At 42.9% G+C, this 18,188-nt stretch overlaps 1 protein-coding gene across 2 annotated transcripts in view; it reads left to right on the forward strand.

The window, feature by feature from the left end:
* The window catches only part of INPP5A (inositol polyphosphate-5-phosphatase A), a 184,530-nt gene that overhangs the window by 136,509 nt on the left and 29,833 nt on the right, over positions 1-18,188 (forward strand). For both annotated transcript variants that reach the window (XM_030951774.1, XM_030951773.1), the window contains exons 10-11: positions 14,891-14,986; positions 15,319-15,393. In XM_030951774.1, coding sequence (XP_030807634.1) covers positions 14,891-14,986; positions 15,319-15,393 — 171 coding nt within the window. The remainder of the gene's footprint in view (positions 1-14,890; positions 14,987-15,318; positions 15,394-18,188) is intronic.

Below are 18,188 nucleotides of genomic sequence, written 5' to 3' on the forward strand. Positions count from 1 at the left end.
CATAAAAGGGAGGAAATCAGCTTCCTGGGGAAGCATCTTCCTGAGCTCTTAGTGAAGCACATCTGCCCGGCCCTTGCCAGGCAGGAACGCAGACTGAGGCCCCGCACTCAGTTCTGACTCGTGGCTCAGTGCAGGGGGCTGTTCAGCAGCTGTAGGTGATTCCCATCATCTCCTGTCCAGCTCTGAGCACAGCAGACAGCTTTCTGACAGGCAAACGCTGCTCATTTGCTCTCCAGCCTCAAGAAGTCTGGGCTGGATTAGGGTGCACTGCTGCTTGTTGCATCCAGCTCTGGTCCTCACAGCGTTCTGGCAAGCCTGCTGCGTGGCACTCAGATCCCCTTGCTCCCTTAGAGACAGGAAAGAAATGCATATACTGGTGGCACTCCTTATAGAGATCATGTTGTGCTTCTGAATGCTGCTTCTAGATTATTTTTATTCATATAACCCTAATGATTCCCTAAAGATTAAACCAGATGTAATTTTTTGTTTGTTTTCAGCTGAATTCAGGGTAACTATAGTACTGCCATTAAGCTTGCAGAACACAAACATAAGCTGAATTGAGTTGGATTTTAGTGTGGGTCCTGTGTTTTCCCGTCAGTGTCATTTGGGGCTTTTTTAGTCATGGAGGCTGCAGTGCAGCCCCTGAGCTGCTCTTGGAGAAGCATCTCCAGACTCCAGCTGCACTGCTGTCTGACTCTTCCCTTCAGTGGGAGCCAAGGGAGTGTCACAGGAGGTGGCACTGTGCCACCCCATCATCACCTGCTTCTGAGCAGAGTGTGCTAAATGCTTGAGCGACAACAGCTGAACTTAAGCAAGCCCAAAGTCCAGAGTATACAAGAGATTTAAATTAAGATTGCCAAAGTGGGATGGAAATTTGTTTTTCTTCTGTCTGCTGGGTATTTTACATTATGTAAAATGAATACTAGATGATAATTGCCAGTGCAGTATCTTGTATTGATTTAATTCAATAAGCAACTTCACCTCCACCTTTTGCATGCACATGCCTTAAAGTATATGCATTATGAAGGCAGTGATTCAAAGTCTTTAGGAAATCAATACGCAGACAGGATTCTGTTCTTCAAATATTGACAGCAGAATAACTCTTAGAAACAATGACAAACAATAAAAGCAGGGTTAGACAAAATGAAGGCTGCAATTCTTCTGTTGTTAGGCTGAGCAGAGGACTCAAACTGCTGCCTGATGCTGCATATTATACGTGCTTCAGCAAACAGCTGACACTGGCCCTTTGCTGTCAGAATTTCTGGTGAAACCTGTGACCACTGAAATAAAAACCAGTTTCTGCCCATGATTCCTATACAGATGGCTGTTTTACCTGATGTTTTTCCAATAACTTACACAGATTTCTTTCAGCCATATGTGTGCACTGGGGAGATACAGAAGGGTATATATAGCCTGTTAGCATTAACATTGTTCCCACCTTTGATAATTTCTCTAGAAATAAATGGAATTTGCACTGAAGCTGGTGAATTACAGATTTTTAACTGATCATATCTGTGTACTAGTTCACAGTGGGTTTTTGTAATGGTAATTTTAAAATCCTATAATATGGGCAGCTCAATTTCCTGCACACTGAGTATAGCTCTCAGAAGTTAAAGTCCTTGATGGAGTAAAACCTGCCAAGTTAGTGCAAACTGCACTGGTGACTCAGTTGATAGCAGTTCTGAAATCACATTGCTGTAGATCATTCAGCACTGCAACTATAAGTCATACTACATTATTAGCACTCATGCAGAAATCTCTGACGACAGTCCAGAAATTCAGATGAATATAAATTCTGTCTCCCTTAGAGGTGGAAGGCTTATGAACGGTGGCTCTTTACAGTATTACCGGACTTGCAGATGTCATAGAAAGAGTTAGAAAGACTTATTTTCTATCCTTTATTTTTGCAGTTTTAACAAGAATTTGACAAGGATGTCAGTATTGCAGCCATAAAAGGTTCAAGAGCTCTGTTCACATCTGGAAGTAAAAAAACCATTAGGCTTTTCCCTGAATGTACTGGAAATTTCCTAAGCTTGACATATTTATGTATAGTTTAAAAACGATGGAAAGCTTTGGGCCACCAATTCCTGAGTGATGTTTCCTGACAGATCAGTCAGGAGGAACTGGAATTCCTGGGAGTCAGGAATTTAAAGAGTAGGAATGGCTGTTCGTAATTGCCCATCTGTAACCAACATGTTTGAAAGTTGGTTTGGAATAAATTGGTGTACCTGGGACATTACAGAATTTTAGAAGAAGAATAAGTTTGTTCCTATAGTTAAGGGGAAGAAAGGGGAGAGACACCAGGCAAGGTTCTCAATAGCTGAAGGCTCATTAGCTTGACATTCATTTCAGGCAACCTAATGCAAGATTTGGTAATGAGAAGAAAATTGAGAGAGAAAATGCAGTCACAAAACATGCTTGAACAAGGCAGTTTGTCGTGAGATTAACAACTTGGATGAAAGTGGTGAAGTGAAATCAAGTGATCCTATGGCAAGAGGAGTTTGTTGAAGACGTCAGGGTTTAACTTTGCATTTGTCTGTGTTGCACGTGCAGGAGCACCAAGGGGTCAGTGGCAGAGCGATGGGAGACACCGCCAACAGCTGAACCCCAGCTCCCACAGTAATACCATGGCATAATCATTCAGGCATCTTTAGATAAATTTATTGTAATTGCATATTTGACTTTACATGTGGCTGCTGAGCCTGTGTGTTGAAATCTGTCACGCACCTCCACTCCAGGTATTGCAAAGTCATGGTCTGGTGTGAGAGGAGAGCAGGCCCTCTATCCTCTTACCCAGACTCTGGGCCAGATGTGAGTGCCAAGGAGGAGTTGTTTTCAGGGCTTGTTGGGCCAGCTTTGCTGAGCCGAGCTTCCTTAGAGGTCCACTCCAGTTAACTCAGACACCCCTTGCCAGTAGGTCAGGGGGTTTCCCGGAGTTTGCAGTCAGACAGCTGCAGTTTCATACTTTGCTGTGTTCACAGCAGTGTCCCCCTTCCTTTTGGGTCTAAGTGATGTTTAGAAGCTGCTAACAGACAATTTAAAATGAAAAATCATGTGTGGGAAATCAGCCATAAGAGTGATCAATAAGTAGTTCTGTTCCTGGAGTGGCTGCCAGAGGAATTAGTGAGTGTCCTGTGTGTTATCAAGAGGTCATGCCTTTCTGAAGGTTTGTTTTAGTCAAAGAGGTGCCATTTGCTTCAGCTGAGATTAAATCAGTGCCACGTAGGATCCGGTATGCACGATTAGAGTAGACAAATGCACGGTCACTTCTGGATGGAGTTTCAAGCTGTAATTTCTTAAGCTTCCTAAGCAGGCTTAGATACCTTCAGTCTCAGCTTTGTTTGTCATTAAAATAATTCCTACTGATTGTGATGCTGGTGGAAAAATATTCCACTTCTTTATTTCTTTACGGTGTGAGTCTCATTGATGCTAATAGCTATCACATTAAATCTGCACCTGACCACAAGCAGCTGATGGAACATTCCTTTTAGCCATCCACTGTATCCCTGATAGAGACAATCAATAGGTAAAATCTATGCAAATGAGCGGAGTTCAAGTGAGGGCTACCCTAAACAGGACTTAAGCTATGCACCCGCCTTTGTGCCAAATTTTTCAGGGTTTTTTCTCCTGTAATGAATACATGTATTTTGTGCATTGGAGCATGGCACAGGGCCTTTTGGATGGCAGGCTCTTCAAGAGAGAGGAAGAGAGTTTTAATCACAAAAGCAGAAACTTCAGTCAGAGGAATGATTCCACACTTTGTTTCATTTGTAAATGCTGCGTTTTGGCTTTTGTGAAACACAGCCCAAGTCCAATTCAGGACAGCGCTTCAAGGATTCTTTCCATGGGGCTTTTTGAGTCTCAAATAGTGCACTTGAAAAGAACAGGAGATTGAACATAATTTGTTCCAACAGCTAGTCTAAGATTTTTTCCAATCAAGATTCTTTCAGCATATTCCTCTTTGTTGAGCTGTAAGCAGCTTTTAAAATAATGGCATTAGCCTATATTTCAGGACTTCGCTGGGTGTTTCCAGCTCTGGTGATTAGTTACAAGAAATAGAAATGCCTGTATTGTAACCTTTTAATGGCTGTGGGAGACTTGTAAACCAAGTTGAGATTTAAGCAATTTGTAGATTTCAAAATGAGCTGTAGAGTTCATTGAGAAAGAAAAATGCATCATTGAAATTCATGGTGCCACTTTGGTTTTCTTAGCTGAGATTTATCAGTGAAAGCCATATTGCTTTCCCTTTGCCTTTATTTTAAAGCTCTTCAATACATTGTTTTTAAGGTCCATTTCTTTTACAAGCTTTTCCTTTCAGCTTGCTCAGGGTATTGGGCCCTATGAACATCTGTTTGTGCCTAAAATCAGCCAGGACCTGAACTGTACCCTGCCTCCCTCCTCCCCTTTGTTTCCAGAGGCTATTGTTTCCGATTTCATGCTATCAGAGGGGCTGCATGTTTTCCTGTGTGAAGTTGTCAGAGAGATAAAAGCACAGGAGCAGGGTCACATTTCGAGGGATGGGCATGAAAAATTGGTAAAATGTATCTTGAGGGCCACCCACAAGATTGCCTGAAGAAATTCAAAAGTAGAGAGTAGAATTGTAATTTTGTGCAAATTCCAGGGTGGAATAAGCAGTAATGAAGTAAGTGTTTAACTGGCAGAAATCTCTCAGTCAGATTTACACTTGGTTGACTTATTCCCGTTAGGTGGCTTGAGAGCCTCTAGTTGGACTTAGTTACAAAGAAAATACCATCATCTTCACTGCAGTGCCTGCCCACATCCCCTCAGTGTGACAGGGAGAGGCCAGAAGATTTAAAGGCAGTGTGTTACACCTTTCAGCCATCAGAGTGCCCTGGGGAAATGAGAGGCAGTACTGGAGCTTCTGCCTGTCCAAAATTTTCAGTGCAGAATCATTAGCTTGTATGATACAAGACCTGCAAGGAGTACTGTAAGGATGATGATGATGATGATGATGAAAGAAAGATAAATTGTGCATCTTAATTAACCTAATGAAACACATCTTACAGTAAGGAAGCAGGCTACTATGCTTGTACCTGTGGCTGTGGTTTATAATGTAGCAAACCATGGTCAACCAAAACACACTCTGACATGAGTTCCAGAAGTGGCACCCTGCTTTGGGAAAATGCAGAGTGGTTCCTGTGATGGCAGAAGAGCAGAAGAGCTGCAGTCACACACAGCTGAGCCCCTTCCCCACCTGCAGTAACCCAGCAGGAAGAGCTTGCAGGTGACTTACAGGTGCTCCTCTGAAAGCACTAAACAGCCAGGGAAGAGTTGTGCCTGTCCCTAGCTTAGTGTCAGCAGAACTAAAGCAGTGCCTTGCTAATTTGTTTGGTTTATGATTTCAACTCTTCACTTAGGTCTCTACCAGGTAAGAATTGAGGAAAATGGTTTAAGTACTGGTTTAGGTCAGGGATTCACTAAGATAGATAGTTACTTTTGTTTTAGAAGCTTATGATGAGGATTTTGTTAAAGCACATGATGAGAAAACAAATGAAATATGTAAGTTGTATTTTTTCCACGGCAACTGATAGATAAGGGTTGCCAAGCAAGGTGTTATCTTGTTGCCATATGGCTTCTGAATTACTAAATGATAAATGTGATACAAATCAGCCCAATACTGGAATTTCAAGGAGATTTATTTTTTCTATCATTTTTTTCCAAAGAGAAGTTAATTATTTTTTTCTCAAATGCATAAATTATTTGCAATTTAATATGACAAAGTAAATATACATTCTGAGTTCTGCTGAATTTAGCAGCATTTTTGGCTATGGAAATTCAGCAGGGAAACACTAATATGCTGACTTTTTTCCATTTTGCTAATATAGTAGAAAAAATTACTAAATATGCTTTGATTATTGTTGAATTTATATCCTTTATGGTAGTACTTTTGGATATTAATTTGTTCATAAATAGGCATAGAAGAAAGCAGCAACATTCCGAAGTGTGTAACAGTTGTGTAGGTGAGTTTAAAGAAGACCACTCCGTGAGTATTTTTCACTTATTAGCACTTGTATTGTAGCTTGCAGTGACTGTGGTCAGGGTTCTGGGTCCCACAGCAGGAAGGGCTGTGGAGGTGACATCCCGTGCTGGCACAGAGGGATCTTCCCCTCTGAGTGCCAGGTCAGGGTCCTGACGGGTTCCTGTGTGGCCAGGGCTCCCCCGAGGGTCCCGCCAGCCCCCAGCCCCACGGTGCCCTGCCTGTGTGCCCCTGTTCAGGCAGGCAGCAGAGCACACACATGCTCAGACCAGGTGTGCACCACCAGGTGTGAGGAGACATCTTGGCGGGAAGTCTTACCAGCACAATTCCAGTGTTGAGGGGAAAAGGATAATCTGTTCCTTTCTCAGCATGCTGGCCACCATGTTTTAATGTCTTTCACCACTTCAAGTACTACTGGAAGAATTTAAACAGTGCTGTTAGCATCCATTGCTGGTATTAATGGGTATAAATTCTTTTTAAAATCACAACTTTCTTATACCAGCAGTTTTCTTTGGCATACTTGTCTAATTTTGGATGGGTTAAAGAATTTACTTTGTTTAGCTTTGTCTCAAAAGGGAAAAGAAGAAAGGCTAGAGTAAAAATTAATAGCACATCTTAAAATCTGTTACAACATCTCCCTTTTTTCTGACTAAAAGTGAGTGGAAAAGGCCTCTCTAGAGGAAATAAAGAAGTTATTACAACTTCTACTATTTTGTAGAGTATGAAAAAGCTTTCTGTATGTTAAACAGTCTTGTGGACATCTGGCATGATTGGTTTTAATCTGCTGACTAAAAAGTCAGGATTAAATCTTGCTTTACACCTCTTTGTATTGCGGTCAGTAAAGTGACAGAACTGCCCTGAAACAATGGCACTACTTATTCCACCCAATATGCCATGTGGTAGATCACCCCCTTTTTCAGCACCACTTCTCTGCAAAGACAATGAAGCATCTGGTGGGGTTTTCCTGTGTCCAGGATATTTTTTGTCAGTAATTTCACTCAGCCGCTCTGCTTAGCTCTCCCTCGGTGCTACTTTTTGAGATGGGGTTTGCCAAATCCAGTGGCAAGAGGTCAGTAGGCCAAAGTGATGAATTTTTATGTGCCTGTTCCTTGTGTTTCTGCTCAGTCATGATTCTTTGCGCGCTGCGCTGCCTCTGAAAGGGAGCCACAGTGAGCAATTTGTCCTCCCGGGCTGGGGAGAATGGGGAGGCAGATGAGTTAAAGTAGCGTGTATGACTGCGGACAGAGCTGCGCACAAATGTTTTCTGATGGCAGAACAGAATCCTCCTGTCACTATTCAGCGCAAAAGGGGCTTGGGAGATTTGTAGCCTGTTGGCTTTCGATCAAGTGACAAATGAATTTAACAGCACTTAAAGATACAGCGGAAAGAATAGCACTTCACAAGCCAGCCCCAGCTGCGAGCTCTGAAATGATGCTGCATTAACTCTTCTGTACTCACGTGTCTCACATATTTGAATCTTGGTTTGTGTAACGAAAAGAATTTCATTTCTGTTTCAGAAACTCTGAGGAATACACTTTCTGGTTGTTTGACCTAGTCAGGTCCCATCCCCTCTGGGGGGGGTCTTTGGTTGTTACAAGCAGGAGGACCCTGGTTGTCTCATTTCTTGCAGAGCTTTCTGTCCTCACTCAGTGGTGCCCTCAGTGATGGGGTCGAATGAGCCAGGGATCAGCATTCGCTGCGGGGTTAAATCCCATTGAATCCCCAGCCAGTGCTGTGAAGTTGCTGTTCCTCCAAGCTGTTCTCCCTCTGATCACTGTGCCCCTAGTTGGCCAAGGGCTTTTGGTCCTGAGCCTTGAACCTGCCAGGGGAGACCATGTCCCGGGGGTCCTGAACATTGCTGTGCTGCACAACACTTGACTCTCACACCATCACAGACCAAGCCAGAAGGAACTCAGAGCTGCATTACCAGGGTGGTGAATAGAGGCAGTACATGGAACGTGCCACCCTGTTTCCTCTCTCCACACTGACTGTTCTACCCCACTGCTGTTTTTGTGATGCCAGTCTTCTTTGGGTGTGTACACATGCTGATCTGTCAGTCCATCTTAGCTTTCATCAAGGAGAATAGTGCTCTGAAGGTTTCCAACAAGAAATTTCTCAAGCTGGCATTACTGCACAGCCAAAGCAGAAAAAATAATGGAAGATAAGTAACAGAACATCTGACTAGGTCTGAAGAGGATCACACCTTATGGAACAAGACATATATATTACATTTATGCAGAGAATTTCCTTAGGAATAGTTGGACTGTCCCAGTTTCTGTAATTAAGAAAAAGCAAATATTTCTCTTAGAATACTCCCTCAGGACTACTTGACATCAAGTGGCAATAAGAAATTATTTAGAAGGATGGACAGGAGGAGGGAAGGGATTTTTCTGGCAGATTGCTTCCAAGTTCCGATCTTGTAGTGCTGTGGACTTACCTGGATCTGATCAAAGCCCTGAATCCACATTATTGATGTCTGATGTCAGCAAGTGAATTTAAACTGAGGCCTAAGAAAGTGAATAGGGGAGCCCTTTACCTTTGTCCACAGAGACCCTGCGCAGTTCTGTGTCCTGATTCACACAGGTGCCAGACAGCTCCAGGTAAATTGTTTGTGAATCACCATGTGGATGTTTTGCTGAACTCAGGCTTGAGATCATAGTCAGGAAAATGAAACAGGAGAGTACAAAAAGATGTGTAACCTGACCAGAGAGATAGAGAGAGAAAATAAGAAGGTAAACAGCATGCAAGGGAATATGGAAAAGGAGTTCTAGCCTGATCTGTAAACTTGGAGAATCTGAGAGGCAGAGGCCTTTTGCAATTAATTCAGATTCTTTTCTGAAGAAGAGAATTTAAAAGAGCCATAATTGCCACCAGCTGTTGGCGCAGAGCAAAGCTGCTGAGGCAGAGGCCACAGTAGGAACCTCAGGGCTCTCTGCAGAACTGGAGAAGGGCAGGCTGTGCCCCTGACACGTGACACTGAGCCGGCCACTTTGGCACCGGGCCAGCTGTTCCAGCTGTGAGCCAGCCATTCCAGTGCCCATCCCTGCCCGGGCCAGGGTCTGCAGCAGCATGCTGTGCTGAAGCAAACACGCACAGGAGCCACAGTGCTGCCAGGGATGACTCTGTGGGAGCTGGGTGGTGCTTTGGGCAGTGCCAGGGCAGGGGAGCCACCCTGCCTGCAGGCGGGTGCGCTGTGCCGCCGGACAACGGCCGGGCTGTTGCGTGCACTCTCAGGTCACTCAGCACAGTGCCTGAAAAGTAAACAGGAAAGGTTTAGCATTGCCTGGTGACATGCTGTGGTAACCCTGTCATGAATTATCTCAGTTTCTGGACAAGAAGATGCATTTTATAATTAACCTAGTGTTGCTGTGAAATAGAGACCAAAGTAAGGCGGGTTGTTTCCAGCAGGGATCATCTGTTTTAGGGAGGCAGGAGATCTCTGGGACAATGGGAGCATGAGGATAGTTGTTTTGGTGCTGGCTTTTTGGTCACAGACACCAGCCAAAGAAGCATTTTAAAATATCCCAGAATATCCTTGTGCCACAGTTCAGCAGGGGAGTTGCATGGAAGGGAGCAGAGCTCCCATAGGTCCCAGACAGCTCCTGAGCCAGGCGCTCACAGGGTTGGGATTGGTGCTTCTTTAGCCTGCCCATGAGGTTAAATCAGTCCCGACATGGGCGCAGGCAGCAGGGTCATGCCAGTGGCAGTGGTGTGCCCTCGGAAGAGGGGCCGTACGCAGGGCACGCGAGCAGTGCCACCAGCCAGGGGCAGGGCAGGGGCCTCGCTCCGCAGGCGCCTGGCTCCGCTGCCACTGCCTCCCCTGCAGATGAGCTGTCTCTGCTGGGAACATCCAAAGAGAAAGTAATTTTATTGGTACTTCACGTGGATTCTCATTAATACTTGTTTGTGTTTGTTCTTTATTCAGCTAACACTTACGTCACTGCTGAGTTCAGTTCCTGCTGCTGGAAAGTGTAGTAGCTGTTCTGGGATATTATTGCTATTTGCACACAGTTAAAGTTAACACAAGGTAATATATAGTCTAAAGGATATTTTTTTCAATAGAAGTGTATGTCCTCTCAGACAGGGTTTGGTTGCTGTACCCTGAAGATTGAGCCCTGGGATGCCCTTGATTTTTGCAGCAGCTGTGAAGCCAAAAACCTCTGTGGCTGTGAAAAATTGGCCATAATAAGCCTCCATTTCAATGGGAAGGTGCAGTTTAAAAAGCACAGTGTTATCTGTCCCATAGCTAAATGCACAACTCTCATTGACTCAGACAGCTACGTGTAACTTTGTTTTTCTCACTTGCAAATTTTAATTCTCTGACATCATTTGACTTGGGGAATTTGCTGCTATTATATTCCCAATATCCAGGAAATCATGTCATCTCCTCAAAGGTAAGGAGAAGCCCAAACAATACAGATGCTTCTGTTATTCCTAAAGTAGCAAATTTTTTACCTCACTGATTATTTCAAATACAATTTGCATCCAGATTATAATAATTTTTTAAAATATTATCCTAGTTTAGTAAGTGTCTGTCAGATTGATTTTGGGTCTTGAGCAGCATTTCTGTAGTATTTCACTTTCATAATTAGATGATACATGTACGTCTGTCTTTTCTGTCATTCCAGAATTCACAGAGTATTTAACTGAAAAAAAGTTAAATATCTTAAATCTAGTTGATTTGGTTGCTCATGTGCTCAAGACCTTATTTCAATTAGCTCCTGTCAGGAATCTCCAGACTCTGAGCTTCTCTCCTAGCATTCACATCCATGAGCACATCTGTGTCAATCTGTGCAGCTTGCTGCAAATTCCAGTGGCAGCTATTGCTGAACTTTTTTATTGTAAAGGAACAATGTATATATTCTGTTTTCTCTTCTGTTTTTAAGAAGAATTCAAAGTGATAATAAGTCCTGAGTATTCAAATAATAGAGAACAATAATGCACATCTTTAGCATCAGTGGACAGATGCAGTAGGACAGGTTGAATCTGTAGGTGTTTAAATACCCCCTTTTGGGGGGTTTCCCTCCCACCCCCCAAAAATTATTGAGGGACTTACAAGCATGTAATAGCTCACACATCAGGAGGTGGACTCAGAGTGGAATCAGTGAAAAATCAGCTGCAGTTTCCAGCCAAGCAGGAGGCAGCAGTGCAGTCCACAGCTGCTCACAGTGTTCCCATGTACACACGATATAAAGTATATGTTATAGACTGTTGTGTGTTTTATGTATATAACAATTGTTTTAATGCCTGGATCCCATTTACTCAAAGTATGAAGAAATGCAGTCTTACCCACTATGATTTGTGGTGTATATGGGGGAGCAGAAGGTGTATTATGCTGTGAATCAACAGTGTAATTCTGACAATTGCCGAGTTTAGAAGAAATTTCAGATTTGTCTCTTGTAAATATAAAAACCATTTCCTCCTAGCTTTGTGTAATAGGGTGTTGTTATTACATTCCAAGGCCGTTGTCAGGAAAGTTGTTACTATGTTTTGCAATTCAGTACACATAAGTTATCGCAAAGGGCTATTTCAGAAGTGCTACAAAGCATCTACCGGTGTATAGTATGAGAAAACAGGAATAAGATATAGCTGTGTTTGCTAGGCAAAGGCTGGCTACTGAGCTTTCTCTCAGCTCTGAATACAGCCCTCCTGCAAGCTTCTTAACCAAATCTTGTTTCCAAAGAAAAAAAGATGTTTTTTTTAAAAAAGAAGTTATGTCGAGTTATGATATCTGATTTCACCTTTTCTACCCTTGTAAAAATATGCCTTTGAGGGAATACCCAGCAAGGAACAGTGAGTTTTCATAGCATTTTGATTTTCTTTGCTAGCAACAAAAAATCCCTTCATAAGCAGGCTTGCCTAAAAAGGCACATGATCCTGAAAGTTTTCTGCTTGGGTGACTACAACTGTGCAGAAATTGAAAGGAGGAGGAAAAAAGGAGTGCCTCCAGCTTGTATAAGAAATGAACCTTTGCCCAATCACTTTTGTCTGTGAATAAGGTAACTTTTTGTGTGTGTGAAATTTGAAAGCAATAAGGTATGTGGGTCCTTTCTCTGTATTGGTTCTCAAGAGTCGATCGGAGGGTTTTTCTTTTGGAGCCGGCCTGACGTTGTGAGATAAAGCAGCTCAGGGAAAAAAATGTTCTCAAGCAGATGCCTTTAAGAGACAGAAATCATGAATTTGTTGAATTGCAACCACTCTGGGGGTGGCTACAATGACTTTTTGACAGTGACAGTAACTCTGCCGTGTCTTTTCGAGCCCTTCTTTGGCCCATTCACTCTGGAAAGCTGCTTAAGCGCACTTAAGCGCATTAGCATTTGGATGCTCGGGGACCGTATTGACCCTCATTTGGAAAGTTTAAATGAGTGAAAGATGGAGCGATTTGTTAGAGCTTTTGAAACCAGCTTTAGAGAGCTGCGGGTTTTCCGCTCTGGTTTGTTCGGGTGCTTGTTCTAATCTGGTGTGCTGTTTGAAGGGACCAGACTGATTTGTGACACATGAGCCCAAAGCCTCTTTTTTTGGGCTTGACCCGATTATCTGATCTGTGCTCTGAATTTCAATCACCCGCGTGGAGGGAGCGAGGTTGGGAATGGCTCGGTGCTGGATTACCTCACTAGCTCCTATGGACACAGATGGCAAAACGGCCACCGCATGTCTGAGCAGACAAAGAGATCATCCCCCTGGCTTGGCTGCGAGGGAGCAGGTAGGAGGTCTGTGCTAAAAAGTAGAAGGTCCCGGAGGTGCAGCTCCCACAAGGAGTCCAGCATGCCACTCCTCCTGCCAGGCAGGGTGGCATTTAACCAGCGTGTTACTGCTCTTCGCCCAAGGCAGAAGACCTCAGAAAACCACCCTAAAGTCCTGCGGATCAGGTGAAGTACTCAGAGCAGCCCGTGCCTGTGGGGCCAGTGCTCCATGTGCCAGTGAAACCTGTGATTGCACACACCTGCAGCTGTTCTGGTACTTCGAGTGTGCTGTGTTCTAGGGTAAACCCAGAGTCAGATGGACGTGGCACTGCTTTTGGGGACGGAGGAAACAGTCAGGAAAAGTTTATCAGAAATGGACGTAATTTTTTCAGTGAGATGGGGAATCAACACCTGTTTAATTCACAAACTTGTAAGAAAAATAACAAGATTTGTTGGTTTTTACCTAATCTCTTTCAAGTTACTTGTTAAAAATGAAAGCACTCAACTTGTTGCTTTTTATTTGTATTGTGCCAATAGGCAAGGGCCTTCATCAAGGATCAAATTTTTATCAAATGGGAGCAAAATGTCCATTGGCAGATTATTCCCATTCTGGCGCTGAAATCCGCAGCTGAAATCTTAATTATTTGGAAGCAGATGGATTTTTGTTTAAAAACATGTTTGGCATGAATTCCTGCCTTCAGGAGAAGGTGAGAATGGGGAAAGGAGAAGTGAGCTGTAGTTCATGGTGTTGTGTCTCGTATACACTGCACCTCTGATAATTAATCCAAATATAAGTTTTCTGTCTGTGAGAGATAGAAGCACGTAGTAGGATGTGAAAGTCTGTACCACAGAACATAAAGTCTATACCACAGAACATATTTATTTTACAAATTAACATTATGCAAAATGAAAACATTTTGTCGGGTTATTATGAAAAGGAATGGGGTGAGCACTTCATTCCTCGTTACCTCTTTACCTCGTTACTTCTCCTTGACTCAGTTACTTTCTTTAACAGAAAACACTTTTCTTAACAACCTCTAGCAAAATAATTCAGGAAGGTCTTTGCCAGTATCCGTATCCACGTCTGTGCGCAGATCCTGTCAGCAGCGTGTGCCTCAGCAGCAGCCATGGATGCCTAGTTGTCTCCCAGGTGTGGGGACACATCTGTCTTTGAACAGTGCCCAGTTTGAACAATTTCCCCCATTCTGCTTTCTGACTTTCCTTGTGGTTCCCAGCAGCCAGGCAGAGGGGCACGGGTAGCTCTGCACAAGAGCCAGCAGTCTTGCCCAGGCAGGGAGGCTGCAGAGCACTTAGTGAAATGTGCCCAGTTAAGATGGAGATGCCTCCGTTTCAAAGCACTTAACATACTTAAAGCTTCGCTAACTGCTTTGCTAAAAGCTCTAGATTTTTACCTGTTGCCGTGCGGTGGAGCCAACCCTTTGAGCAGCCCATTTCATGTTATTCCCCACTACCTGTGGAACCGGGTCCCAGCCAGGCCAGTGGCCAATGGATCAAGGGCCAACACTTTCGTGGAAATTCATACTCTGCCTGATATAAAGTTGTTCATCTGTGTACATCTATGTTCATCTGTGCCTGATAAAACGTTGGTTCATAACATGTTTTAGGTACCCAGTCCTCAAAATATCTAGGGACATGATGTCTCTTATTTAAAAGAGGGAAATTGCTATGCAAAGTAAATTGTGAAAATTGCTGTCAGATTGTGTAAGCATTTCTCGGACTTGCAAAGTGTACTTGTAACATGAATTTATAGGCAGATGTTTTTGCAAACAAGGGTTAACTCACAGAACTGTAGTGTCAATGTCGTTATCAGCTCTTAAGAATCAGCACAAAACCTGGTCGTTATCTGTAAGCAGTGGTTTGGAGGATGTTTGCAAGTAATGTGTGATAGAGCATACAGTGATACCTGTGAAAGAACCTGTCTACATGGTACAAGCTGAATGACTATTTGCATTTCCTGATTGATATTTTCTTAATATTGCCTGTTTCTCTTCAAGTGGTAATTCAGTTTATTGTTTCAAGTCCATCATATGCGGAAGTGGCTTAAATTAGCAATGCTTTGTATTTTGACCTACAGCAAATTATATTTGATGGGGGGCATTGAAGATACATCTATTGATAATGTTCGGTTAAATCTGGTCTTCTGTTGCATATAAGCTTGTTTCCCTTTCTCCCCTTATGTTTTTCTTAGACACTGTGTGCAAAGGCCACAATGCAGACCATCCGGGCAGCTGACACAAATGAAGTAGTCAAGCTAATATTTCGTGAATCTGATAATGACCGAAAGGTAAACAACTTAATGCCCTTGGCACCCCTATGTAAATAGAAACAGTGTTGAATGTTCATTTTCTTTTCTACAAAGCATGAATATAGTTGTTCCAAACTGATAATGTAAAGGGAGGGGAGGATATAGATTGTCACACCTAATGCTCAGTTAATTGGATCTGTTTAAGTGATTGCCAGCCAAGCAAATGGGCAAGCTGACAAGGGGCTTTGGACATGTGGAAATGTGTGGTTTTAAAGGGCTGCGTGTCTCTGAAAGGGTCACTGCCAGCAGCTGGGTGTTGAGTTGCTGAGTCCAAGAGCTTTGCTGACCTTTCTCCCTATTTTTTTATTTAGGTTATGCTGCAATTAGAAAAGAAGCTCTTTGACTATTTTAATCAAGACGTATTTAGAGACAACAATGGCACTGCGGTAAGTTCTTTGCTAAACCCATTCAAAGGAGTAAGTTGGGAGCTCACATACAAATTGCATTTCTCTAACCAGCCCTTTATCACCCCTCCTGTCTGCAGAATGAGAAGAGATAATTCAGCCAACACAATAACTGCTTCAGATTTCCTCACCACTTAGCCAGTTATTTTGTGTACAGATTCCTAACTTTGGCATGTCTACCTTCTTTTTTATACAAGTATATTGTAAATTAAATGTACACAACAATTCAGTTTTCTTGTCTGTCCTCTAGTCTGCATTTCTTCAAGCATCCTGTTTTTCTTCCTAGCTCCTCATTGTGCATCACACAGTAACTTAGGAAAAGCCCTTAAATGCAAAGCCCATCTGAAAATACCTGGGTCTTCTAAGTCTACAAAAATATACTAGAAACACAAGAGTAAGTAGAATAGCAATCTCAAGCTCTGCAGCAGACTGTCACTATTTGGACAAGCGTGCCCAGCTTCCCAAGAGGATTAAGCAGGCAGGGGACACTAACACTCTGATTTGTAATCAGGAACCTGATTTTTATGTGGAGAGGGGCATCATAGTTTCTTTAATGTGATTTTATTTCAAATGGTAACCACTTCATTTTGGAAAAGCTGTGTATCACTGCTTGCAGCTTTCTCCATTTCATCCAGGGTTCCTAGGGGTTATGTATCCAAGGGAAGACAGAGAGGGCCCTCGTCCCCACCTCCCAGTTTAGCTGCACTCTGAACCAGTCACGCAGTGTGCCCACTCACAGGGCACATTGCTGCTTGGTGCCCAGGGATGGGTTTAGCAGAGGATCCGTGGTTCTCCACCTCTCCTCTCCTGCCTACAGGTCATTCTCTCACTGCTCACAGAGCCAGGCTGTTGGAGGGCTGTCTGCAGGGCTCTAGGATATGGAGGGCAGCTGAAGCCCTGATGCCCTCTCTGATTTTAAGTGGGCTTCACCTGAGAGATTGATTCCATGTGAGAATCTGAGATTTCACTCATTTGTTGAAGTCAGAAGAGTTTGATGAGTAAGACCCATGAGGGGTGAAGATCTGATTCCCCTTCTGGTCTTTGCTGCTGTCCCACAGCGTGGCTCATGTGGCCTGTGTGCTCACTCCAAGAGGTACCTCTGTGGTACCTTCAAATGCAGTTACTGTCAGAGCAGTTTGGGGTTCTTTGGGTTCAATTTACAAGGTGAATGCATCCTCGAGAAATGCCTAATGTTTCTTTCACTGATGTTTTGCAGTTCTGGGGACATTTAATTCAAAGCAGTAAGTCTCCTCCCAATTCCTTTTCCCATATTAATCACATTCCTGTCTCAAATTTTTCCTCTGCTATATAATTATTATAACTTTTCCAGTTTTTTTTAAACAACTCAAGTATTTGTCATTTGTGTTTTCCCCCAGTGCATTCCTGAAGCTGTGTAAAGCTGTTCTTGGTGCTTGTTTGGCTTGTCCTAGTGGTATTTTGGATGGCTGCTGCTTGATTTGCATACAGGGCTGTGGGGTGTGAAGGTACAGGTAGAATCCCACTTAAACACATTCCATTTCAAAATCAGTAGTCATTTCTTTCATGCATCAAGAAGTGGGAAATCTTCCAGATCAAACATGGAAGAAAGAGATAAACGATATAATGAGCCATTGGAGATAATCTAATCTTCATGGTCTAGTTAAACACACAGCACCATGATCACTAAAAACAAACTACCTATCTAAAACGATAAATGTTGCTGTGCCGAATTCAACCCAAAAAATCCATCGCATCCTTCATCAACCGCCGGTCTTGTACCAGCCTGACAGAAATTTAATTCAAGCTGGCTCCTGAAAATAATTATTGTATTTTAAGAGTAGTAATCATTGGTCGGGACATGATTGAATGTGTCCATGCCTATTGACTTTTTCTATGATTTATAGCTTTGTGCAGTCGATATTCCCATCGAAATTGTATAATTAATTATAAGTGGGGCTGTCAGGTCTGCAGGATGGAGTGCCCTGATGAGTATTTGGGAAGATTAAATTTTCCTTAGCTGTACCAATGCAAGGCTTGGGAATTTTCACAGCGCTGGGGCTGTTGGATAAAGATGTTTTCTGTGTGTTTAGCAACTGCTTTAGCTCAAAATCCATTGATTTTTCAGAGGGTATTTTTTTATCAGTGCTGTGTCTCTCCAGTAACATTGGAATGTATACGGATGTGACAAGGCCTGACAAATATTTATTATCAACAGGCTACTTTTTCATTGTGCATACACAGTTATTCTTTCCTTTTTACATTGTAATCAACAAAAAGAATCATAATATATATTTATAAAAATGATTATTTTTAATGAAAAATCTGATACAGATACAAATCACCTATTTAACAGAAATTCACTTTGAAATGCATACTGCAATCTGTCGGGTCTAATTTTCCCAAACTAATCTGTAGCTTATTCAGACTTAGCTATAGCTTATTCCAAAGTTGGCTTAGCAATTACCTATATTGATCACCCCAGAGTGCAATGACTGTTCTGTATCATTGTGTTTCAGAAAAACACCCAGATTTACCCAGTTGCGTGGTGATAGGAAAAAAGATAAAGCCTATTTGAAAACAGGTGTTGCAATAATGCAGAACTGTTTTATTATTTAATTCTTATGTTCTGAATTGTACGTTGGAGTTGTGGTCCATCCAACAGACCAGGGTGTGAGTCCATAACCACACGGAGCTGTCCTGTGGGTGTGTGGGGTGGGTGTTGCGGAGGAGCACTGAGAGACGTGGGCAGGAGGAGCTGCAGCATGCAGAGTTCCGCTTCGGCATCAGACAGGTCACTG

This window comes from Camarhynchus parvulus, chromosome 6, assembly GCF_901933205.1.
Source record: "Camarhynchus parvulus chromosome 6, STF_HiC, whole genome shotgun sequence".
Lineage (NCBI taxonomy): Eukaryota > Metazoa > Chordata > Aves > Passeriformes > Thraupidae > Camarhynchus > Camarhynchus parvulus.